The following is a 22,306-nucleotide window of genomic DNA, read 5'->3' on the forward strand; positions in this document are numbered from 1 at the left end:
ATATGTAGGTCAACATCTAGTATTCTCATGTATCCACTGACAGTGTTAGGAACCATAATACAAAGAAAACAGATCCATTATTAATGTCTCCCTGTCTAAATATGTGGACCTTTCTGCTGTTGCATTTTGGAGCAAAGCATGCACTCTGCACTCATGCTGTTTGTAACAGGTATTGTTGATCTGGCTGGTTTTGCAAAGCAGTTATGCTAGAACTAGCTCTTTGGGTAACGTGAAAAGTGCTTTCTATTACTGAGGTATCCTGAAGATGTCATTAACTATACCATAGATTGATCCAAGGTTTGGAAAACATTATTTAATACAGTAGACCTGCCATTGCAGCAGCATTATTTGTTCCTATTACTATGATTTTGTTGCTCAAGAGATGATGATGCACACTAAAAACCTGTAATCAAATTATGAGGTTCTGTATAGGTGAGTATTGATGAAAATTTGTCAGGAAATGCTGTAGAGTTGTGGAAAAGTTCTTGCAGCAGTCTGTTCCATGCTTGCTTTGTGTAATTACTTTCTACTGTTGAGGTACTAGAAAACCTTTAGTAATTAAAAAAACCCATAATATGTCATGTTGACAAATGTCAACTAATAGGACACAAATGAATAAAAGCAGAATTATAAAAGCTGAAGGTAATCTTATTTGTCATTGTGAATGATGTTATTTTTCTTTATTTATTTGGTTTTCAAGGAAGGTATGTGAGTGGCCATCTTTTCTTTTTAAGAAATGTCTACATAAAATTTAGTGTTTAAAGGGCCTATATAAAGTTGAATGAGTCAAACAAATACTAAATGTACCTATATTATCTTTCATGTGGTTTCTTTCTATTTCTTGTTCGAAACATGATTATTCCTAGCAAATACAGTGTAGTAGTAGCAGCATAGATGAGAAGTACATGCCATAGGATTGACTCACCTACATGGGGGGGTGGGTTGATTTATGTGTCTTCATTCCCTCCTCTGTACATACTGGGGAATTTTGGAGAACATTTAGCTTTAATGATTTGTTTTGAATTTAGACGTGTGCACTCAGCCTTTAATCAGTCTTTTAAAAAATTTGTTTAAATGTGTACCTTCCCCTCTTCTTGGAAGATACAGTATTTGTAAGGTTCCGCTGCTCTACCAAAAGCAAATGTTGTTATGATAAAATAGACTAAGGAGGAAACAAAGCAGGGTTTTTTTAAAGCAAATGAGCCTCATGTGTTTATGCAGTTATACTCCTCCCTTCCTTCCACAACTAAGGCAATCTTCAGTGGTTACTTAAAGCATGAGAAATTATATAGTAATATACTGCGATTCTCGCAAGAGATACAGGCATATAAGTGTATGTTAGAAATGGGAACGCTGCTCAGAAAACAAACAGACAAGAAACTTCCGTTGCTTCTTACCTTTCTCATTGGCCTGTTTAATTAAAAAACAAGTAGGTGATAAAGATCTTGCTGAAGGATGAATAAATGCTAGTTATTACCAGACAAATCTATAGTTTGTCTTTCTGTTCCCAGTTCCTACTCTTTTTAGTAAAACTGTTCTTTCTGTTGGGGGGGATTTTTACTATTGAAAAGCACTTGTATGGTTTACTTGCATTTTGCTAGGCAGATGCAATGAAGATCTAATATAAAGCTTTACTTGTCCTCAACACTCTACAGTCAAGTAGAAAATACTAATAAATATTTTTGCAGGGCTTTGAAAGCTGTCTCATTTCCCAAGTAGTTGTTGATAGGGGAAACTAGCAAAACCCACCAGGGATAGTTCCTAATTCAGTGCTTTTCTATATGCAAAGTGTTTTAGGGATTGTGTGATATGCAAGCATTGTCTGATCAATCCATTGAGGTATTGCAGGGTATCCTGGATGATCAGGTAGTGGCCAAAGGGTGCCACAGTTCCCATCTTGCCCACGTGGCTGTGTTTTGTCCAGATGAACGAGGAGTTGTGCATCAGGTCTTGTTTCTTCGTGAAGGCAAAGGCAGAGCAAACCGTTGGAGCTGAACACAGGGCCAGGGAAACACTTCAGAGACAGCCTGTCAGGTCAGATCAAAAGGCCTTCAGATGTACCTGGAAAAACCTGTAAAAGGAATATGTCATTCTGATCACCTGCTCTCGTATTAAGGCTCTGGAGACAGTCTTCATACCACGCTTAAGGGAACTTTTCTGCTACTGCCAGCTTTGTCAGTAGCAGGATTGCAGTGGGTGATCATTGTCTGGCCTTATAAATCCTGACCTGTTTGCTTGCTGCTTGTAGAGTGAGGATTGGTTGGTTGGTTTGGTTTGGTTGTTTGGTTTTAGTTCGTGTTTGTTTTTTTCAAAGCTTGGACACTGAGAAGTAGCTATGATCTGCTGACTGTATTAGCAGATACTTCAGTTCACAGCTGTTTGTGGTTGTCACTATCTGGTAAGGATAGGCAAACACTTACTGTGTGGCATGGATTAGACACCCTTGAGATCCATATCTTTCCCTTCTCAAAAACTAAGGTTAAGAGAGGGGATGACAATCTTGAGATTATTTCCTTAAAGCCATATCTTAAGCTGAATCTCAGGCTTATGCTTGTTCTGTTCTTCATAAATCATTTTGCTTCTTTCTCACTCCTTTTGAACCAAAGTCTTTCAAGATCTTTCAGATGTTACAGAGTCTTAAACTGATCCTTGCTTGGTCCTAGAGAAATTTCATGTTTGTTTTTCTGATTAAATGCTCTATTGTGTTTTTTCAATATAACTGTTTAAAGGTAAAGTGCAGAATCTTTAAAGAGAGTTGGAGGAAGGCTAATGAATCAGTGAATAAAAATAGATAATGACAAGGAGAAGGTGTTGCAGAGGCAGCAAGCCTGGATACCAGAATACATCAAAGCTCCAACATACCTGTTACATGGAAAGATTTGAAAAATCACTATCTCTGTCCCTCACCTGGTTTAAGTTTCTCTTTTTAGGTTGAGGAAGATCAGCTAAGAAAAAGCTCTTTAGTTCTTCTGACTAGACTGTTCTAATAAAAGTTCCCAAGGGAGTTTGTGCATGTTCTTTCTCTTCAGGAATGCATTCATAGTCCGTGAAGTTCCTAATGAACATGAGGTTTCATACAGCTCCCCTGGGACTTGGCTGAAGTAATTTGATGTTCAGCAGGTGGTACTGGAGAACTTGAAGGTTTCTTCCGAGAGAAGTGGAAGGTTTTCTGTATTACTTGTTGCTGTATCTTGAATAATGCTCAAAAAGCACCAAAACCAAGACAGTATTAATTACAAAATAACAAAAATAATAGTAATGTATATTGACATACTTAAGCAAAGGTGCCCTGTGACAGGGGTCTAAATTCCAGTGCAAATTATTTTCTCAAGCTGTCTTAAAACATAGCTAAGTTTTGTAGATTTATAAGTATGTTTTATTTTCTGTCATAGAGGATTACCTGTAGTTTTTAGCGCTACTGAACTTCTGGTCACTTTACATTTCTTACACTAGTTCTTGGGTTTTGTAGGACTTCTGCGTAATTAAGAATAAAAAAGTCTGAAAGAGCTGATACACTGAAACCTGGCAGTTAAAATGGTTTTTGTAGATTCTCACAGATTAACAATTCTGTTTTCTGCCATGAGCTGCAGATTGAAATCAGTCAGAGTTCACCGCTAACTAGTTTCTAGGTAAAAGTTGTTGATTACAAAAAGAGAGAAACAGATTTTTTTTACTCTTTTTTTCTTTTTCTTTTTTTTTTTTTTTTTTTTAAAGTACAGGAAGTTGCTGTGTGGGTGTCAGTGATTGGGTTATAAGTAAAATTCAATGCTCTAGTGCTTTGATCGTGGGACCTACTGCTTTTGCCCCACCCTTACCACTTCCTTTAAATGCAGCACCATGCATTCCACATTGCGGTTATAACAGTACTGTTAACCAGTGATATTAGTGGAAGAACCTTCACCACTAACCAGTGTGTAACCTTCAACCTCTTCTAAATTATTATTGCTTGCTTATAGTGGTTTTGACCTTTTTAACCTTGAAAGAATATAAAAGTTTTAAAAATGCAGGAAGAAAACATATTTTCCAATTTCAGTGTGCTTTCTTCTTGCAATGATTATTTAATAAAACCAATTATTTTTAACACTAGCTTTTTTTTAGCCTGTGTAAATGTTATAATTTATATTAAATATATTGTATTTTAGTGACTAATAGAGGTGATGGGTATTGTATTAATAGTGAACTTCTTCAGTGCTAATGTACTTCTAAAAATTCAGGGGGTTGGGGGGATGCCAATACATAAATAGCAGAAAAATATCATGTAACTTGGAATTCAAAGGACAACATACTGAATTCACCCCGTGTAAGAAAGATATCAGTGGATTTATTTAGCTGCTATTTGAAATACAAGTATTAAAATAAATTATATTGGGAAATTATTGTTCCAGACTGCACACAGTGAGTTTGTCAAAGGTCTTTGGCTTTGTTTTTTGATTCATTGATTCTTTGTAGCTCCGATGGAAGATGGCTACTGAATTTATAAATTGGCATTTCAAAAGATAGTGGTTAACACCTCTGTGTTTGTGTTAAGGACTTCGATTCTGTTCTCACATTGTTTTTGTGACTGGTAGTGGTTTTAAAATGTCAAAATATTGGAAAAAATCTTGAGAAGGCAGAATAGGGAGCTAATCAGCCTGCCTTGAATTAAGAAGTATGATTCTAATCCCTCAGAGATGCCTGGCTTATGTGGAGCCCCAGAAGACCTCAGTGCAAGCACAAAGGTTTGCACAGTATTTAATATGAGTGACTAGAAATTATTAAAAAATAATAGTAATGATGTTATTGATAATAAATCTAACCAGCCAAGGTGTTAGGGTTCAGTATTTTTAACAAACCACAAATTGCAAAACTGCTAGATGTATTTTGCTGTCCCACCAACAAAGTCAGAAAAGGCCTCTACTGACTTAAGCAAAACCTGACTGATCAAGTCCTACTTTTTTCATCTTGCCAGTTGGCAGATAAACAATATCTGAACCTGTTGATGGCTTTAAAAAAAAAAAGGGGGGGGGGTCAGGGCTTTAAGATCTATTAAAGATCTGTTAAGATCTTCAGGATCTTAATACTTTGTTGAACTAATCTGAAAGCTCTTTGAGCTGTGATGCATGTTGTAATCCATCACCTACAGAAATAATAATTCCCTAGTTTTGGGGGAGGATCCTTTGCCTTTCTTCACAAGTGTGGTTGCAGGAGAAGATTGTTGTCAGTCCCAAAGAAGCTAGAAATACAAGAAAAATTAACAGCCAACTCACACAGCAGCTTTCTATTCTGTTCATATGGTGCATGGACCTTGGAAGGTAAATTTAAGATGGATTTGCCTGCTTAAGTACTCGTGATTAAGAATGTATACTAAAAGAAAGTATTCTGAAGGCAATTTGACTTCAGAGCTTTAGTGAGTGGATACCCAGATGGGGTATACACACATCTTCCAGGCTTGCCTGGACCAGGATTGTCCAACTAGAAGTTTTTGAGCTAGATTCACTCTGTAGGATGTCTTTTTCACCCCTTGAACCATTTTAGATGCCTCTTACTGTGCATGATCAGATGCTTAATGCTGTCAGCCACCACTATGCTTGCATGAATCAGAAGGGCAGTGCAAGCAGCTCACAGAACGGCGATGTTTGTACAGCCCTGTTCTGCTGTCTTCCTTTGTATCTGATGCTTCCTCCTCCTTTATGTCAACGATAAATACAGTTCTTTTTCGTGTGTGTCACTTCTCTAAACTTAATTTGACTGGTTTTACCATTTTACACTTATTTTTCATTTATAAAGCAGTACAAGAGCACTGTCAGTTCACATTGACCTATATTGACAGTTTTCAGTGAAGAAAGAGCATAGATCTTTGCTACTTTTTTAGTTGGACATATAAATGTGTTTTTAGCAGTGTTTGTTTGCCTATGCTGTGTCTTCAATGTCTCAATTAGATGAAAATTAAAACTTCACAGTTGGTTCAGTATCTTGCTTAAAAAAACATGCAAACAAAATCCTGAATGCTTTGTTATGTGCATTTATTGATTAAATTTGTTGAAAGAAAATTGTCTTATGAATACTTGGTGTTTAGACACATGACATTTTTGTGGCCAGTCTTTTTGACCTGCACCATGTACGATGTCCCCAGGATATGAATTTGCATAGAAATTTGTTCTATGTATTTAGTGAGATAATTTTAAGAAAGAAAGAAACCATGTTGGGTATAATAGATGTAATCAGGAGTTATGAACAAAAAAAAGAATTGTATTAATCAGAAAAAAATGTAAAATAATTCCCTTGCATTTATTTGCATGAGTATATTCAAGTTGTGGGGATCAATCATTTGGTCTAGAGGAGAGTATAGAGTTCTGCTCTTTATTCGTTGCATGATCACAGGAGTACAGGAGTGTTATGTTTATTTCTGAGTGGTACCACACACCTGTTTCCTTACAGCTTCTTGAGTACCCAAGGTTATTCACGAGTAGCGCAGTGCCTGTTTACCTTTATTTTTTTTCCTCATCTGCAGCCGAGAGTGAAAAATTCAACCTCAAAGTTTGTGACTGACAGGAAAACTTTTTTTATTTTGGTGCCTTCTAGAAGACCTGACAGTTGCATTAGAACACAGGCATCCCTTGTTGTGTAGGATAAATGAGTCATGGGTGGAGCACCTGCCCAGCCACAAACTAAAAATTCCATTCACGCTTTGATTCTGTTGTTTATACTGATCTCCCACAGTAAAGATATTTCAGTACCGATTGTTAAAAGAGGTTGTTCAGAATCTGTTTCAGAACAGATTGTTAGCCTGAATGTATAACGATTTCTCTTTTCACCTTTCAAGAAGTTTGTAGTTTTCAGAATATTTCTCTTAAGCTAAGGTTTTCAGAGTTTCGGGCTAGCTCAAGGTGCAAATTTTGCAAATATTAAGCAAAAACAGTTTCGAGAGTCTTTTGCATAGGAAAAATTCTTCTGTTACTAAAAATGTGTTGTGATTTTTGTGCAGAGAGCAGTATTGCCAAACAGTTGAGTTTGAAATACAGTGCAGAAATAGCCCCTGTTGAAGACAAATACCTCTTGAGTATTCTGTAGAAAATTGGTTTTAATGTAACTAACCTTCAAGCACATTTTGAAAACTAGTAATAATTTTTCTGTAGGTTCCTAAAGTTCACAGTTCATGAAAGTTTCACTCTGCATCAGTGGAAGAGCTGGATAGTTCAACAGGATGGTGAAAAACATGCTGAGTAAGTTAGGAACGATTGGTAAAGTGCCAAGAGAAAGATGTGCTGGGAGGCATCTTACATACTGCACAGTCTCTGAAGTTTTCTAGAGTAACACTTCCTCTGCCATATAGTGAGGTAGGAACCCTGGTATTATACGTTCAAGTATAATCACAGGTGTGGACTTAATTCACACTGTCACTACTTATCCTATGTAGCATGACTCTGACTCTTAAAGCATATTTTTCACTTTAGAAAGTTTCCTGGAAGGGAGTACTTGTTTAGTGAAAGTTTAAAGTTGTGTCATCTCAACTCTGCCCTGTTTGCCTGTGATAATCCAGTCTTCAAACACATGAAAACATGCTGCTTCTTGTAATTCAAGAAGATATTCTTCTAAGCAGAAAGTTAGGACCATCGTTGAAACATAGAACATAGAGAAAGCGATAAATGTTTCACTTCATTGTTTCATTGTCAATATCTTGTAATTCAGTAAGACAAATTCTGTAATTGCATCCTACCAGTGACATTATATTTGCCTTGAACTATAGATCTCAACCCTAAAGTTTGCTGTGGGGTATGAAATTAGATAAACCCTTCATAAGGGTGGAGTTCACTATAAGTTAACAGCATTTGCTGTGGTAAACCATTTTGTTCATCATTTCTTTTTGCTGAAGTGAGCCCTCGGTGTGGTTTGGGTGCACCACTTGGGTAACTGCTGAAACTGCTGTGGTTTCAGCATAGGACCTGTTTTGCTTTTTTCTGAAGTTTTTTCCCTTGACACTAGTAGCAGAAAAATCAAATAAGTAAGGGTTACAACTGTTTGCCTGCACTTTTGTACTACCATACCTCAAAAACAATGAGCAGTATCATATAAAAATGTTTTTTCCAGTGAATATAAGATAAATGCAATCTCAGTTACTCCTAAGAGTATATTGTGCAATATTACAATTTTACCAGTGTCCTTTGGTTCAGTTGGTGACTTCTTAATGCGGTTTGAGTATCTTTGCTTTACATTATAGAAATACTGTACCCACATTCTTGACATACTAAACGTGGGAATACAAAAATCTTTGTGTACTTAAGTATACACTTACTGCACTGGGAGATTCACACTTAGTATAAGCCAGCAAGGATGTCAGAAAGATAATTCTGGTGTCATTATTACTAATTTGTGGCTAATAAATGAGTAAATTCAAACATCTAACTGGACCAAACAAACTTCTGCCAGGCCTCAAAACCATGTTTGCTGAGTGTGGCAGGATAGAACAAACTATAAGCAATGTACAAAGCGTAGTGAAAGAGGGCTCGTTGAGCGCTCTGTCATGAGTGCCTGGATTGGTGTATTCAGCATGGGCACTGCCCTTAAAATTGCTCTGCAAAAAATAAACCTGGCTTTACAAGGGTTTCCCTCTTTCATCTTTTCTTCAAAATAACAAAATTATAGACACTTTCTATTCTTTAATGTATAAAAAACTGAAGAAAATGGCACTTGGGCCATAAAATGAAAATTTTCAATAATATTAGCAGCAACTCTAGTATTCATGGTGACATTTCCTTTACAGCAAAGTTACTCTTTGTGATCTGTTGTGAAAATGAAGCACAAGAAACCCCAATGCTCTTTGGGTACGTTCCGAAACCACTAGGGGCTTCGTGCAAAAACATTAAACAGGCCACCTAGAAAAAACAGGTTTGCTGAGCAAATACATTGCAAACCCTGCATTTGTATTAAGTCACCAGTTCCACAAAGTGGTTTTGGCAGCAGCAGATTTAACCTAAGTAAAGGGCATGGGTAAATGGGTCATTTTTGCCTCTAACAGTCAAAATTGGTTTGGGGCAATATAGGGTGAAGGATACTAGGGGGAACTAGTAACTGGCAATAGACGAAGGAGAAAAAAAATGTAGACGGCTCTTGGTTTGCCTTGACCTTAAATTAGAAATGCAGATACTTTAATTCTCTTTGTAATTTAAAATAAGTTGCTCTTTTATCTGGAGAATTACATACAAAATGCAGAGTTACTCATCTCTTACCAGGTTTGCTTAATTACCTAGCACTGCATAGCTGTAACCAAAGGTGAGATCTCCTAAAGGCCATGGTGATGAGTGGGATGTCAATGCAGCACTCCATTTCAGAGAGCAGAACGTGGCCTCTTGTTGATAGGAAAGGCAGTTTGAAATTGTGGTGAAGGAGGGTCCATGCTTGTGGGGAGAGCAAATGCTGCTGGTATTTCCTGTGTTTTGTCACTTCCTTCCATGAAGGACAAATCACTGGTCTGATCTGCCTGTCTTTTCAAGTCCCACATGTGGTTGCTAATACGGGTATCTGTATATCCTTGCCACATCTGTTAACCAGGATGGAGCGTGTACTGAACCATCAAAAACAGTGCTGGAGTGAACTTGAAGAGATCTCATTTATCCTCCAGCTTCAAGGCAGCTAAACCAGTGTGATTTCTAGAAACCATTTCTCAAACCTCATGGGCATGGTGATGGAATGCAACAAATTCCCTACGCAGTCTTGAGTATTCTTAAGTTTTAAAAATGTTACAGATTGTATAATGTAAATCTCTCTTGGTAAACTCTAAATCCATTAGCCTTTTTCTTGATGGAAGATTTGCCTACAGGACTGTGATCAGATTTCCCTTGAATACCCTTAAGACTAAACAAATCCAGTTATCTCCTACTGCATGTGTCTTGTTTTCTACGCCTCTTTCTGTCTGCTTGTTCAGCTGTGGACTTTCTTGCTTCACATTTTCCCTGAAGCACAGTGCCTGCAGGCGGTCAGTGTATTGCATCCGAGGCTCGAGTCTGACATTAGCACTGCACTAACGAGATAAGAGTCTGCATGTTTCCTTCAGCTCCCCTCTAAACCTGTGCCTGGCTGAGTTTTTGAGGACTGTAGGGTCCCGCAGCCCGTGCGGTCGATAAGGAGGTGCCACCAGCACGGTGCAGAGCCTGCTGTTGGCAGAGGGCTGTACGTCTGGCAAGCTGAGTGCCAGGGAAGATGGACTTTTGGCTGGCCCCTGGGATAGGAGAGGCCGAGCTGTGATTTATCGGCAGGTAAAGGCAGGCTGCTGAGTAGGTTATTTATTTAGTGCAAGTTTGCTGATCTTTATTTCTCTTTGACAAATGAGGATGTCCACAGATTTGAGCAAATATTATAGAGTTCATGAGCAGCTACTAAAGTACATTCTTAAAAGCTGTCAGGCTATGTCTTAGACATGCCAAGTATATACTCTGAAATTTGGGGGTTCGACTCCATTTTTCTGTGCTTTCCTAGTATGTGTATCCTGATGTGAATAAATGATAAGAGTCCAATTAAATCATAGTTCAAAGAATTGGACATTTCAAAAAAAGATAGCTTTATTAATGCAAATAATGTATGTAATTCAGGTTATTATGCAGGAAGTTGTAAATATTTGTTTCTTTTAAAAATGTTTGTAGATTTTCCTTTATCATTTTTCATTTACACATTATAATCAGGATTGTTCATCCAAGGAGTATTTTTCCTGGAGGCTGGATTGTGTACCTGTCAGGAGCAATTGTTCATTTTTTTTTTAGAGAAAAAAAATTACATTTATCTGTTTAGTTATTTGACCTAACAAAATAGTACTTTTTGCAAGGGAATTAAAAATTAACCATGGAGGTTCTAATTGCAACAAATAAAATATACAACCATTATTTATGAGCATACACAATAGTTTCTGAGATTTCATTTGTTACTGGGGTGGAATATAAGAACAAGCAGTCACCTACAAAAGGTGGGTTGCACAGCAAGCACCCCAGAACAAGGTGATTTCTTAATCAGTCTCTTTTCCCTTGTATGTGTGGTGGTAGAAGGATAAACCAAAACTTAAACTTGAAATGTCTCTAATCCTAGAAAATGAACTAAAGTATACTTTTCAAATTCTTCTGACCAAATGTCTTTATATTGGGTTTTATAATTTAAAATCTTGATGGTATTAATATTGCAGTATGTATAAGTAAGGTGATGAATCAATTTAAATAAAACAACTGTTTGAGATGATCTACATTGAGAAATGAGTACTGTTATATTTGATTAAATTTTAAATCACCCCAGGAAGAATGGATGATGCTAAAGTGTATAAGCACAGTTTCCTATTTAAAGGGTTTGCATTGTCCATGGTAAGTAACTTCTCTTTTTCTCCTTTTGTTTTTTTTTCCTAAACTTTCCAGGTAAAAGTACTCCTGTAAGCCACCTTGGGTCTTCAGATTTTCCCAAGCCCCATGATCCATTCCAGCCATTTGGGGCTGACAGCAGTGACCCGTTTCAAAGTAAAAAGGGGTTTGGGGACCCATTTAGTGGAAAAGATCCATTTGCTCCCTCCTCTTCAAGTAAAACTTCTAAAGACTCTTCCTTGGGGTTTGCAGACTTCAGCTCTGTAAGTTAAGTTCATTGTCTCTGAGCAAACCACTTTCTGCTCTGCTTGCAGCAATCTATTGGGGTTTTGTTTTAACTGCAAACCTACTGTTCACTGGCTTCTGTCTCTTAGTACCTTCATGCTGTCCTCATTGTTTTTGTATTAATATTTCTGTAATAAAAAGGCATTATTTCAATAAAAAAGAAGTTTCATACTAAATTTTAAAGGGTTTACTTGCATTTAAATTATTTTAGTACAGTGTGCCTTTACTCACAAATTCTTTGTAGCAGAATCTGTGTATTGTTTTTGTTGCATGGAGGCTATTTTGTAAACTGATTTTTGGGAGCCAATGATGTAAAGATTCAAAAACAATTGTTGAAAACATTTATATAGCAATTTCACCATATCCACAGAAGCAATTCCTTAAAGGGCGAGATTCCATAAAGTATTTGTAATTGTTTGTAAAAAAAGTTCTGACAATCCTGTCACAATGTTTGCTGTATATGATGGACTGTGGTCATAAAGATACATATACGAGACAGAGATTGAAAATTTAGCTGTTGAATTTTGTTCCAATTACTGATATTGTTGAAAAGCCCTTGTTAGACAAAGAAAACAAATATGTTTTGTGGAACCACTATAGAAATGTCCATGTTGCACTCCAAAAGACAGTGTCAGAAGGTTTGAAAGCAAAGCCAAGTACCCATTCATTAAAAAATACCAGGGTTTCTAAAAGCCTGGCTTTGGTTTTAGTGCTGGCAGTTTATGTTATTGAGTTGGAAATCACTGTAAATGTAGTAGTAGTGTGGTTCTTATTGCTTCCATGAGTAGATAGAAATCTGTTCCATCCACAGCCTCAGGCTTCTTCCTCCTTTCATGTGTTTTTGTTCTGTCACATTGCCATGCAGTAAAATTGCCAACTTAATCTGTTATTTAACTCTGATGGACACAGTTCAGTGTTCAACAAGTGGAGATCTTTAAGCTGAATCTTTCAGGTTGCTTATTTTTAATGTTTTTTTTCCCCTAGTTATTAGTTAATAGTAAACGTGTATCACTTTCCTATTTGTTATTGTTAGTTGAGGTCATCTGTGCATACTTTTAGCTGGCCTCAGTGCTTTAATTTATCTATGATACTGAAGACGTCAAAGTTCAAGGTACTATGTATGCTTTACCACAGTTAGTACTAGCCTGTTGAATTTGCACAGTTAAATTCTGTGATTGTATACAAAATGGTGACATTCTTAATAAAAATAAGACGCAAAACTTGCTTTATCTGAAATTTCTTGAACAACATCTAATTTCTTCTTTCAATGAAAGACAAATAATGGAATGGAATGACTGTTACCCAACTATTGTCGTCTTACTTTGCAGACTGCATTTCTTAAGTTAAAAGTGTGGCTTACACTGAGTTGATTGTATCAAATGATTAACCAAAATCTCTGATCCCCATCCCAGTGGGTGCTCTAGTGTTAAATTTGCAGTGCCATCAGGTTTTCAGGAGATGAGATTAACTTTAGAAGATAAGGAAAAAGTAGGAAAAATGAGATCTTCAGCAGCAGCCACTTATGATTACTGTTAAGTGGTACTTCATCAAATGAAATTAATTTTTTAATCGGTTTTGTGAATTGTTTTCTACTGCTGTAAGAAAAAAAAGAAGTGTTAACTGAATTCGACTGAAGGGAGGGAGACTTGATCCCTGTTCTTTTCAGTTTTTTGGTTTGTTTTTTTTCCTTGCCTATAAGACAATTATCTTGCTACACTTGATAATTCCTAATCCTTCTGTATAAAGTCTTAAGTGTACTAGTTACCTTGTAATCAGCAAGAGTATTGTGCTTCTCTTTGCCTGATGTTTGGGAAACTTTGTTCATAATGGAAATTAAAAGCAATTTTACTTACAGAAGGATTTTGAAATGTAGTTTGAGTCCATGGAATCTGATAACAGAATCGTAGAATCGTGTAGGTTTGAATAATTGAATAACCTGATTTTTAATTGGAATTCTTCACTGTTGCAAAGAAGTAACATGAGGACCTTCACTAGATTTTAGTAGCACTCTAGAAAACTTGCCCTTTTTTTGAGACACTGGCAAATTCATGCACCCAGAGTTTAAGTATGTTCTCATTGCATTCTTAACTTTTCTGCTGGCATTAAATATGACTCTTTGGAACAAAACAAAGTCTTTTGGTAGCTCATATTTCAGGTATTTCTAGGTTCCAGCTTCAGTTTATAGAACAACAAGAAAAGCAATCTTTCCACCAACAGAAAGCATTTAAATTTCCAAGAAACAGGGCACTTAGAACTAAACTAAATTTTTTCTCTTAATATAAGCTGGTAATTTAGTAAACTCAAGTCAGTGCAGCTTTTTGTGTATTTTATTAGTTTTGCTGCAGTCTGCTGTTTTCTTCATTTATACCTTGGGTCTAGCTGTACTTCTGAAAAAGAAAAAAAAAAAGAGGTTTTTAATGAAATTACAGATATGTGATATATATTTATAGACTTCTTGAAACCTGGACATATGCCAAAAAATTGTTACGTATTAAATGACTTGTAATTCAGTTACATTACCTTTTTATAGGCAATCTGTGCAAGAATCAGTGGCATTCATGAACTGTTGTGTATTTCACTATCTAATGGTCAGAGTTATGCTCCTGAAAATTGTACTTTATGCTAACCATTTGTAATAAGGCACATCCAGATTTGTTTCCAATGAATCACTGGCCTATTTTTCCTTCTTCTTTTTTTTTCTTTTTTTTTTTTTTTTTTTTTTTTACTCAGCACTTTTAACCACAAAAATGTAACTTGTGTACCATAAACAAGTCATAATTGGGACTCTCATGAGCTTTGGAAGACTTATCCTAAGATGTACCCTATATAAGTAAAACTGTTTTCTCAACAGTAAAAAAAAAAAAAAAAAAAAAAGACACCCCAGAGGGTTTGACCAAAGCTTATTGTATTTCTGAAAATAGTAACTGTTATTCTCCATCCCAGCTATATGATCTTTTTGAATTCTTGGAATAAGTAGAGAAGTCCTACTTCTATTTGAGTCCATCTTTACTGTATCTTGAAAAAAGTAATTATTTAAAATCTTAGTGAGCTTTTAAATCTTACCTGTCAGCATTATTTAAATGAGTAATGATAGTAGGTTTTCTTCATTTTTAAAAGTAAAAGGTCGTAAAATTTGTGGCACTTCTATTGTATTTCAATAACAGTGAATGTAAAGGTCCTCATCTAAATTTTGATAGCAATGAAAGCAGAGGTATTGTTTGAAGAAAAGTAATTTTAAAATACTCCTTTTTTTTGCATCAAATCATCTGAAAAATCATATTGAGAGAAATAAAATGAGGAATTGTGAGCATGCAGAAGCACACAGATAATAACTAAATTATGAGTAAGGGAGAATTGGACTTGGGTTGAAAGAAATTCAAATAGGCGCATTTATTTAAAAATATGAATTTATAGATACAATGCAGAGTGGAAAAGGCAGGGGTGGGGGCTGTCACGTAGTATATATGTGGCCAGGCATAGGTCTAGCACTTAAAAGTTGCATTTAGTACTTGGTTCAATATTTCAAGCTTGTTGAGAAGGTGTAGCCATATCAGCTAGTGCAATGACATATTTTGCTGTGTTCAAAGTTACTGTGTTGTGGACCACAGGGCAATTTTTGCAGTATACATTCTGCTGAAATTGAACCTATAAATTCCACGTAGTTTTCTCTTCCAAAAATACCCCAAATAATATGTTTTCCTGAACATTCGGAAAAAAGATAGTACAAAGCAAATTTTAGAAGTGGGATATAATGCAAACATTGGCATGCAGCTGTGCGAACGCTTCTGTTAACATCATCCTCTTCAGCAAATACTAAAATTAAACAGTCACAGATTATATTTGAGTTTTGAATTGTTATGATTTCAGTAAAATATTTCAATATTTTGTGCAAAAGGGTTAAACAAACTTTTGCATACTTCAGTGGTAAATACTGGAATATTATTTTGGAATAGTTTTGCTGCAGTGTACTTAAATGTGTTTTGGGAAGCTCAAACAGGCTTAGAAGCTCAATGTTATAATGTGTTATATTTGCGTAGTGTTTTCTGCTGAGGTAAATTAGATTCTCTTACATTATTTCTTACTGGAAAAACTCTGCACGTATTTTTATGAACAGTAACAGAAGCACTTCTAACTTTTGATTTGGTGATGAAACTTCCCACAATCAGCAGTCTCCATAGTCATTATTAAAGCCCCTCACCCTTTGCAGGAAATGCTACAATAAAACTCTCTGCAATGGAGTTGCATAAGAGTAAATAACTCTTGTTTTTTACCAGCTATTTACTATTCTTAAAAATGGATGTTAGGTTGCTATGGTCCCAAACCACTAACTTGCTTTTTTTGCGTTTGTGGAGCTTTTGTTTGGCTCCAGTCCTCTGGCTATTTTCATACAAAACTGAGACATGGATGCAGGGACGTGCAGCCCAGATGGGTTAGTTTCCTGGTGGGAGGAGGAAGAAATTATGAAAATAAATTAAAGGATGAAGTGAGGAAATCAGTGAATTTTTATCTTAATCCAGAAGAACTACCCTAAGACAGCTTGGTATATTTGATTCATATATTTAATAAATCTGATTTGTTGTATTTTTCACATAGTTTCTTCTAGCTTTTTGGTAAATTTATTAATTTATTTTCCATTTTCATTTTTTAGTTTGGAAATGAAGAGCAGCAGCTGGCATGGGCAAAGCGTGAGAGTGAAAAAGCAGAGCAAGAAAGACTAGCTCGATTGCGGAGACAAGAGCAAGAAGACCTTGAGTTGGCTATTGCACTCAGTAAGGCTGATATGCCAAACTCTTAAATAGAGGTTCTTTGGCTCCACCCTGTCCAAGTGAAACCTTTAAACATGGCTTTTATAAAAATACTAAATTCTTGGTTTATGTTGTGAAAATAATTTTAGTCACCTTCAACTCTAAACAAGACTGGCTGGTTACGTCAAACTGGGTTCTGTGTGGCTTTTCAAGTGCATAATATGCAGGAAACACTGTATAAGCTGTATTACACGTTCTAGATAAAATTTACTGCTTGTAAGAAATTTAACGTATGATCCTAAGATACTGAAAGCAAAGTTTCTTTATCTGGAAGACAATGTTGCATATAGTAAACTGCAACTTGTGAATCTGGCTTTTCTGAATTCCATTGGTTTTTTGAGGCTGCAGTATGAATTTCAAAGAAAATGTTATAAAAAGATAATATTTATAGAATTAGCTTTCACTTGTTACATTGATTTAATAATCCATGATAGGCTAATCAGTATGTCATCTATGTCAAAGTCTTCAGCATAAATTCATTATTAGATGGTCCCTTTTTATCCAGGAGATGTGGTTCTTACAAAAGAATATGGCAATTTATATATGATGAATACAAACATAGTGAACTGTATAAAATAATACGAATTTGAAGCCTCTATGAATTAGTAGTTCTAATTTAAATATTTGTTTGCATTGAGTTTTAATAATTGTATGTGATGTTATAAAAGAGGGAGTTAATTCAGTTGTAGTAAATTGCACAACTAATTTGGTAATTAAACCATTAGGTAAAAATCTTGCTTTATCTCATAAGCAAATATGATTGCAGGGTTGTGATACAAGTTTGAGTGCTGCTTTCATGTAAAAATCAAGTGATGGAAGACTTACTGAGCTTGAGCAGTGTTCATCCCTACAACTCATTTTACCCTCTTTTGCTCCAACTGCCACAACATAGACCGTATTATTTGTGTTACCCAATGGACTGGGTGAGACAGTCCCTGCCTCTGTTTCTTTAATTTCACCTATCTTATATTATGGGGTTACAGATCAAACATAGTTTAGCTGAAATAAGGCCAAGTTGAAACAGATTTTATTTGCCAAATACATGTTCATGCATAAGTTATAGAAGTACTGGTAGTCTGGATTGGCTTTAAAATACGGCTTGTGGTAGTAAGTCCAAGTAGGAACAGATTTTATATATACCTGTAGAACTCAATACTTCCACCTGGTAAGGATAACACAGAATGTGTTTTACATGTCATGTATAAAATAAGTCCTTATGATACTTCTGTGAATTATTTACTTAGTAAAAATGCCTTTTCTGATTACAGGAATTCTAAAACTTCCGTTGACTTTGCCTTGGACTTTTATGTCTAACGAGAGTAGGCATCTAGCACAAAATTTTTAAAATGTCCTTAATGTGTATCTGCTTTCCTGTCATTAGTTCTGTAGGAATACAAAGCTTAACATTCTGTGTTTTTACTGATGCGGCCCTTACAATGTTTTCTCTATTTTTTTGAAAATGTGGTATTCCTTCATCATCTTCAATGCATTTATATTTTTTACGTTCTTGCTTCCTTACTTTTATTTTTCACAATACAAAGATAGTGCCTGTTCACTGAATGAAAACAATCTTTCCCCATTCTGTTGTAATTGCCTTATTCTGGATGCTTTCCTTACACAGAGATAAGAATCAGATTGCATCATTTTAATCTTCTTAGTAGTTTTCAGCTCTGAAATGCAGCTAAGATGTGGCATTTGTTGTCTCAGGCATTTGTGAGTAGGTATATGGGGGAGTGCGTGTCTGTGTATGTACATGCACACACACGTGCCCACATCCATCCATTTACATAGGCAGCAATACATATGATAAAACTGAAACCCTGTATCCCAAAATGCAGTTTTAGGAGTCACAGTTTGCAGTTTGTTGTGTGTCTCCTGTGCTAATGGTACTACAAATAATGTGAGTCTTTAATTCCTCTCAGAAGGGGAGATGTATTCTAGTATCAAAACCAACCATATAATGATCTTTAATACTGTCTTCTAATGACCCCTTTGGAATGCAGTAGAAGGTATTTCTAATTTTACAGAACCTGATTTGAAATCCCTTCCTACTGTGGTAATTTTTCTCTAAAATATGTTAGGTTAAATGATCAAACATACTAAAATGTCAACAAATTCTCTTTTCTGTTGGTGTACAAGACTTGAAGTCTCTGAGAGCAAACTTGGGTCTGTCTATAGCTAACATGAGATAAAACTTTTGCTATGAGAGAGCAATTTTCAAAATTGAATGGTTGCAGGATTCTCAGTGAAGTTAAACAAATTGTATCCATGTGTAAGATTCTCCTTTTCATTTGGGCCTGAGTCTTTGTGGTGTCTCTTCTGCTACAATAAAACCCCATTCATATGTAGTGCCATTTTAGAAAGGAAAACCACTTTTGGCCTACTGCTTGGATGATGTCGCTCCAGTGGGACGGGGTGGATGAGCTAAATAGCTTGATTCATTATCTGAGTTATGTACCATAACAAGACTTTCTGCTACTTTGTCAGTGCTCTAAAATACTGTAATTTATAATGCTTCTCAGGCAATGAGTCTGTGTTTTCAAGATGTTCAGCAGGAAGCCAGAAATGTGAATTAATCTAGCATTCCATATAGTGTTAGAACTAATTGCTCATTTTGCTATTTCCTTATTGACTCATTCTTCATATTTGCTTGGACAGTAACAGAAGATCAAGCAAATGAACAAGGACAGAACATGTTCTCTATGCACAGTGTATTAGATTTAGTAACCTTAGGTTTACTGAAACACTCTTGATTCAAAATTTTAGACACTGCAGTAGAAGAAAACTTAGCTATGATTTCTCCCCATTGTATTTAATACAGTTTTCCATATAAAAAGGAAGATTACCCACATTCTTCCCTTATGCTTGTAACTCAGTGTTTTGTATAATACCTGCACTTGTTCTTCTAAGACAAAACTTTTATCGCAAGACATTGATCATCTTCTTCCTCCAGAACAGTGAAATTTAAAGCACAAATAGGGCTATCGCTATTTGGGCAGAGAAAATATGTACAATGCAAGATATATAAAATGTGAGTATACACAATGCATATACAGTGTACATTATGAGATCCATATTATTTGTGTCTATGTGTGTATATATATATATAGTGTATTGTATAATGTAATAATAGTGTGTGTATATACTATATATGTCCACATACTATGTCTAGTATATAGTTACTTGTGCTGTACATAAAATGTGTATATACAATGAATATGTAGAATATGCATATATATTCTATATATTAAAGCTTGTGTGTATGTATGTATTCTCTAAACAGAGATGGATACAGAAATGGAATTTTTACAGAAATGCCGATTAGATCATGGCTCTTAGAATTTCAAAGTTCTGGTGAAAGAAAAAAAAGGAGAAATGACTACTTCTAATAAATTTGTTTCAAGATTACTTTCATTGGCATGAAAAAGTGTGTTCACTAGCTGTGCCAAGTGTAAGAGAAAAACCTGGCAGAAAGTAGGTATCATCTGCACTGGATGTGATTTCACATTCTTTTGAGGTTTTAAAGTGTCTTTTTGAAATGCAGACTCAATTTCTGATCTTCTTGCATGTGATGGTCATGTGGTGTCATCTTTTCTTTTTTCTCTAGGCTGAGGCAATGATTTTTCTCCTACATTTGGTTGTAGTTTCACTTCTTTGGTTGTTTGGGGTTTTTTTTCCCCCTCCCCTTTCTTAAAAACTCTTTTTAAGAAGCTGTTCTCATATACACACACACCCCCAAACAGTCACACACTAAGGTGGAAAACATGTTTTTCTTGCTTCATTCCAGTTATATAGGTTGCACATAATTGTCATCTGGACTTCAGCTCTGTTTTTCCTCCATTTCCACCTAAGCTTTTACTTTAGGAGGAATGACTATCCATTGAATTCTTGGCTTTGAGCAAGAATGGAGGTGATTCTACTTTCTACTCGGATAAATTATTAGACTCTGTGGTACATTGAGCAATCACAAAGAGTTTAGTAGGCTTTTATAGTGGCACATGTGTGTTTTATACAGAGTATCGTCACTGCTGGAATGACTCATGGAAAACCGTGAATTGCACACAGCACCGAGGCACAACAGTTAAAACAGGAAAGACGGACAATTATTCACGTTGAACCTACGCATGCAAACTTTGCATGTAGGACACAGGTATTGAATTACCCACATTATCCTTTATAGACCAGTATGTTCACATTTGCCTCGAGTGGTTTCCCTAAGTTATATTCAAATAGTCTTCTTGTAAAACATACCAGTCATTCTGCAATAAAAACAGATGCTCATAAAAATAGTACTTCTACAATAATGCTGTATGAAATATTTTTATATTGGCAAATATTTCCTTATGAAATCTCTGCCCTATGAAGATCATCAGTTGTTATGCATTTTGTTTCATGTGACGTGCTCTCAAAGTGTAGGAAATTCCAAGCTGTGTCTGACTGTGTAACCTTTTTGTTTGTTTGTTTTAAATTCCTGTCTGTGAAATCTGTTGTCAGAAATTTTGTAGAAATTATTTTGTCATCTTATGCTCAAAGATAATGCACTTTTCTTGGATTCTTCTTATAATCCTTTTGGGGTTACTATTTCTTCTTTAGTGTTTCTCCATTGAGAAGAGTATTTATTCTGTAGAACTGAGGCCCAAGGAATTTTGGTCCAAGTAGAATTGTTGCTTTCCCTCGTGTAAGAGTTTGATTTCTCCCTTCTTCTGCGTTTTATTCCTCCCTCTCAGGAATTTCATTTCTGTTTAATCCTCATTTAGAGTTGGAACTCTGTTAAAGTGAATTGATCTGTGCTAATAATGATCTAGTTCAAATATCTTCCTACACCGGTGGAACAGCTAAGTTTTTGTTGTGTGTCAACCATTGCATCTCTCTGTAGACTTCACAACAAACATCTTTTCTTAGAAAGGAATTTTGCTTGGAGTATGGTGGAATCATAGAAGATTTATTTTTAGAGCAAATATGTTAACTATTATTCATTGACACACCTGTTTTATCAGTTGATATACTGCTCTTTTTACTTGAAAGTTTTATAAATAAAGGCTAATTTGTTATAAAATGGAATTTTCATTTTTCCAACTTCTGCCTTCCCCTTTAAGTTTAACTTTGAAAGGAAGACTAGTGACTATGGTTCCTTCTGCTGTTACAATTACAGAGTGCTCTTCTGGTGTCCCTTTTAATATGACGTTCTTTAGTCGGACCTAAAAAAGGTGGAAACACAAAGTGGAAACTGCAATGTTGACCTAAATTTGACTAATATCTCCAAATATGTACAGTATTGTAGTTATATTTATCTTTCAAATATCATAACAAATTGAAAGGTATTTTAATTTTAACCCATCTCGTGTGTTTATTGTTTAATATAATAAGAGAAATGTTATTGTTTAATATAATAAATGAAAAGTTACTTTTTGGAGCTCTGAGACTTCGACAATCTTTCTTTACTTTTTTTTTTTTTTCCCCCATGATTTCACAAGCTTTTGTGTCAAATTTGTGAATCTTGCTGTGAACAACTGCTTGATTCTCTGCGTGGAGATCCTTTTTCTTTTGGCTGGTGCCCTCTGCGCACTGTTTTCCCTTCTGTCCTTCCCCTTCTTCCTCATCCCGGCCACATTTGGTCTGTACAGCCCAGTCAGAAAATCCGATGCCGCACCCATTCCAAAACAATTTGTGTGCCGCAATGCTAAACATCCAGGCAATTTATACTGGGAGGGGTTCAAGAGATCACCAGAGACAAACCCTTTCTGCTTGCTGGAAAAACACACCTCACTATCTTACTATTCGACATTATTCACTTTGACTCATTATTCTCCCATCTGTTTATTTACTCTGCTTCTGCACACACTGGCATGGTTAACAACAGATTGCCAAGGCAGGTTTCTCTTGAAATTGCTCTCCAGCAGTATT

The 22,306-nt window shown here is 35.8% G+C and overlaps 1 protein-coding gene across 7 annotated transcripts in view; it reads left to right on the top strand.

Annotated features, from left to right (window-relative positions):
* Window positions 1-22,110, top strand: part of EPS15L1 (epidermal growth factor receptor pathway substrate 15 like 1) — a 47,352-nt gene extending 25,242 nt beyond the window's left edge. For 3 of the 7 annotated variants that reach the window (XM_075037990.1, XM_075037992.1, XM_075037996.1), the window contains 2 exons: window positions 11,370-11,575; window positions 16,246-22,108. In XM_075037990.1, coding sequence (XP_074894091.1) covers window positions 11,370-11,575; window positions 16,246-16,392 — 353 coding nt within the window. In that variant the 3' untranslated portion in view covers window positions 16,393-22,108. Of the gene's footprint in view, window positions 1-11,369; window positions 11,576-16,245 lie in introns of all 7 variants that reach the window. The other 4 variants (XM_075037993.1, XM_075037994.1, XM_075037991.1 and 1 more) reach the window with 3 other exon arrangements.
* The last annotated feature ends 196 nt before the right edge of the window (window positions 22,111-22,306 follow it).

The sequence above is a fragment of the Buteo buteo genome, chromosome 10 (assembly GCF_964188355.1).
Source record: "Buteo buteo chromosome 10, bButBut1.hap1.1, whole genome shotgun sequence".
NCBI lineage: Eukaryota > Metazoa > Chordata > Aves > Accipitriformes > Accipitridae > Buteo > Buteo buteo.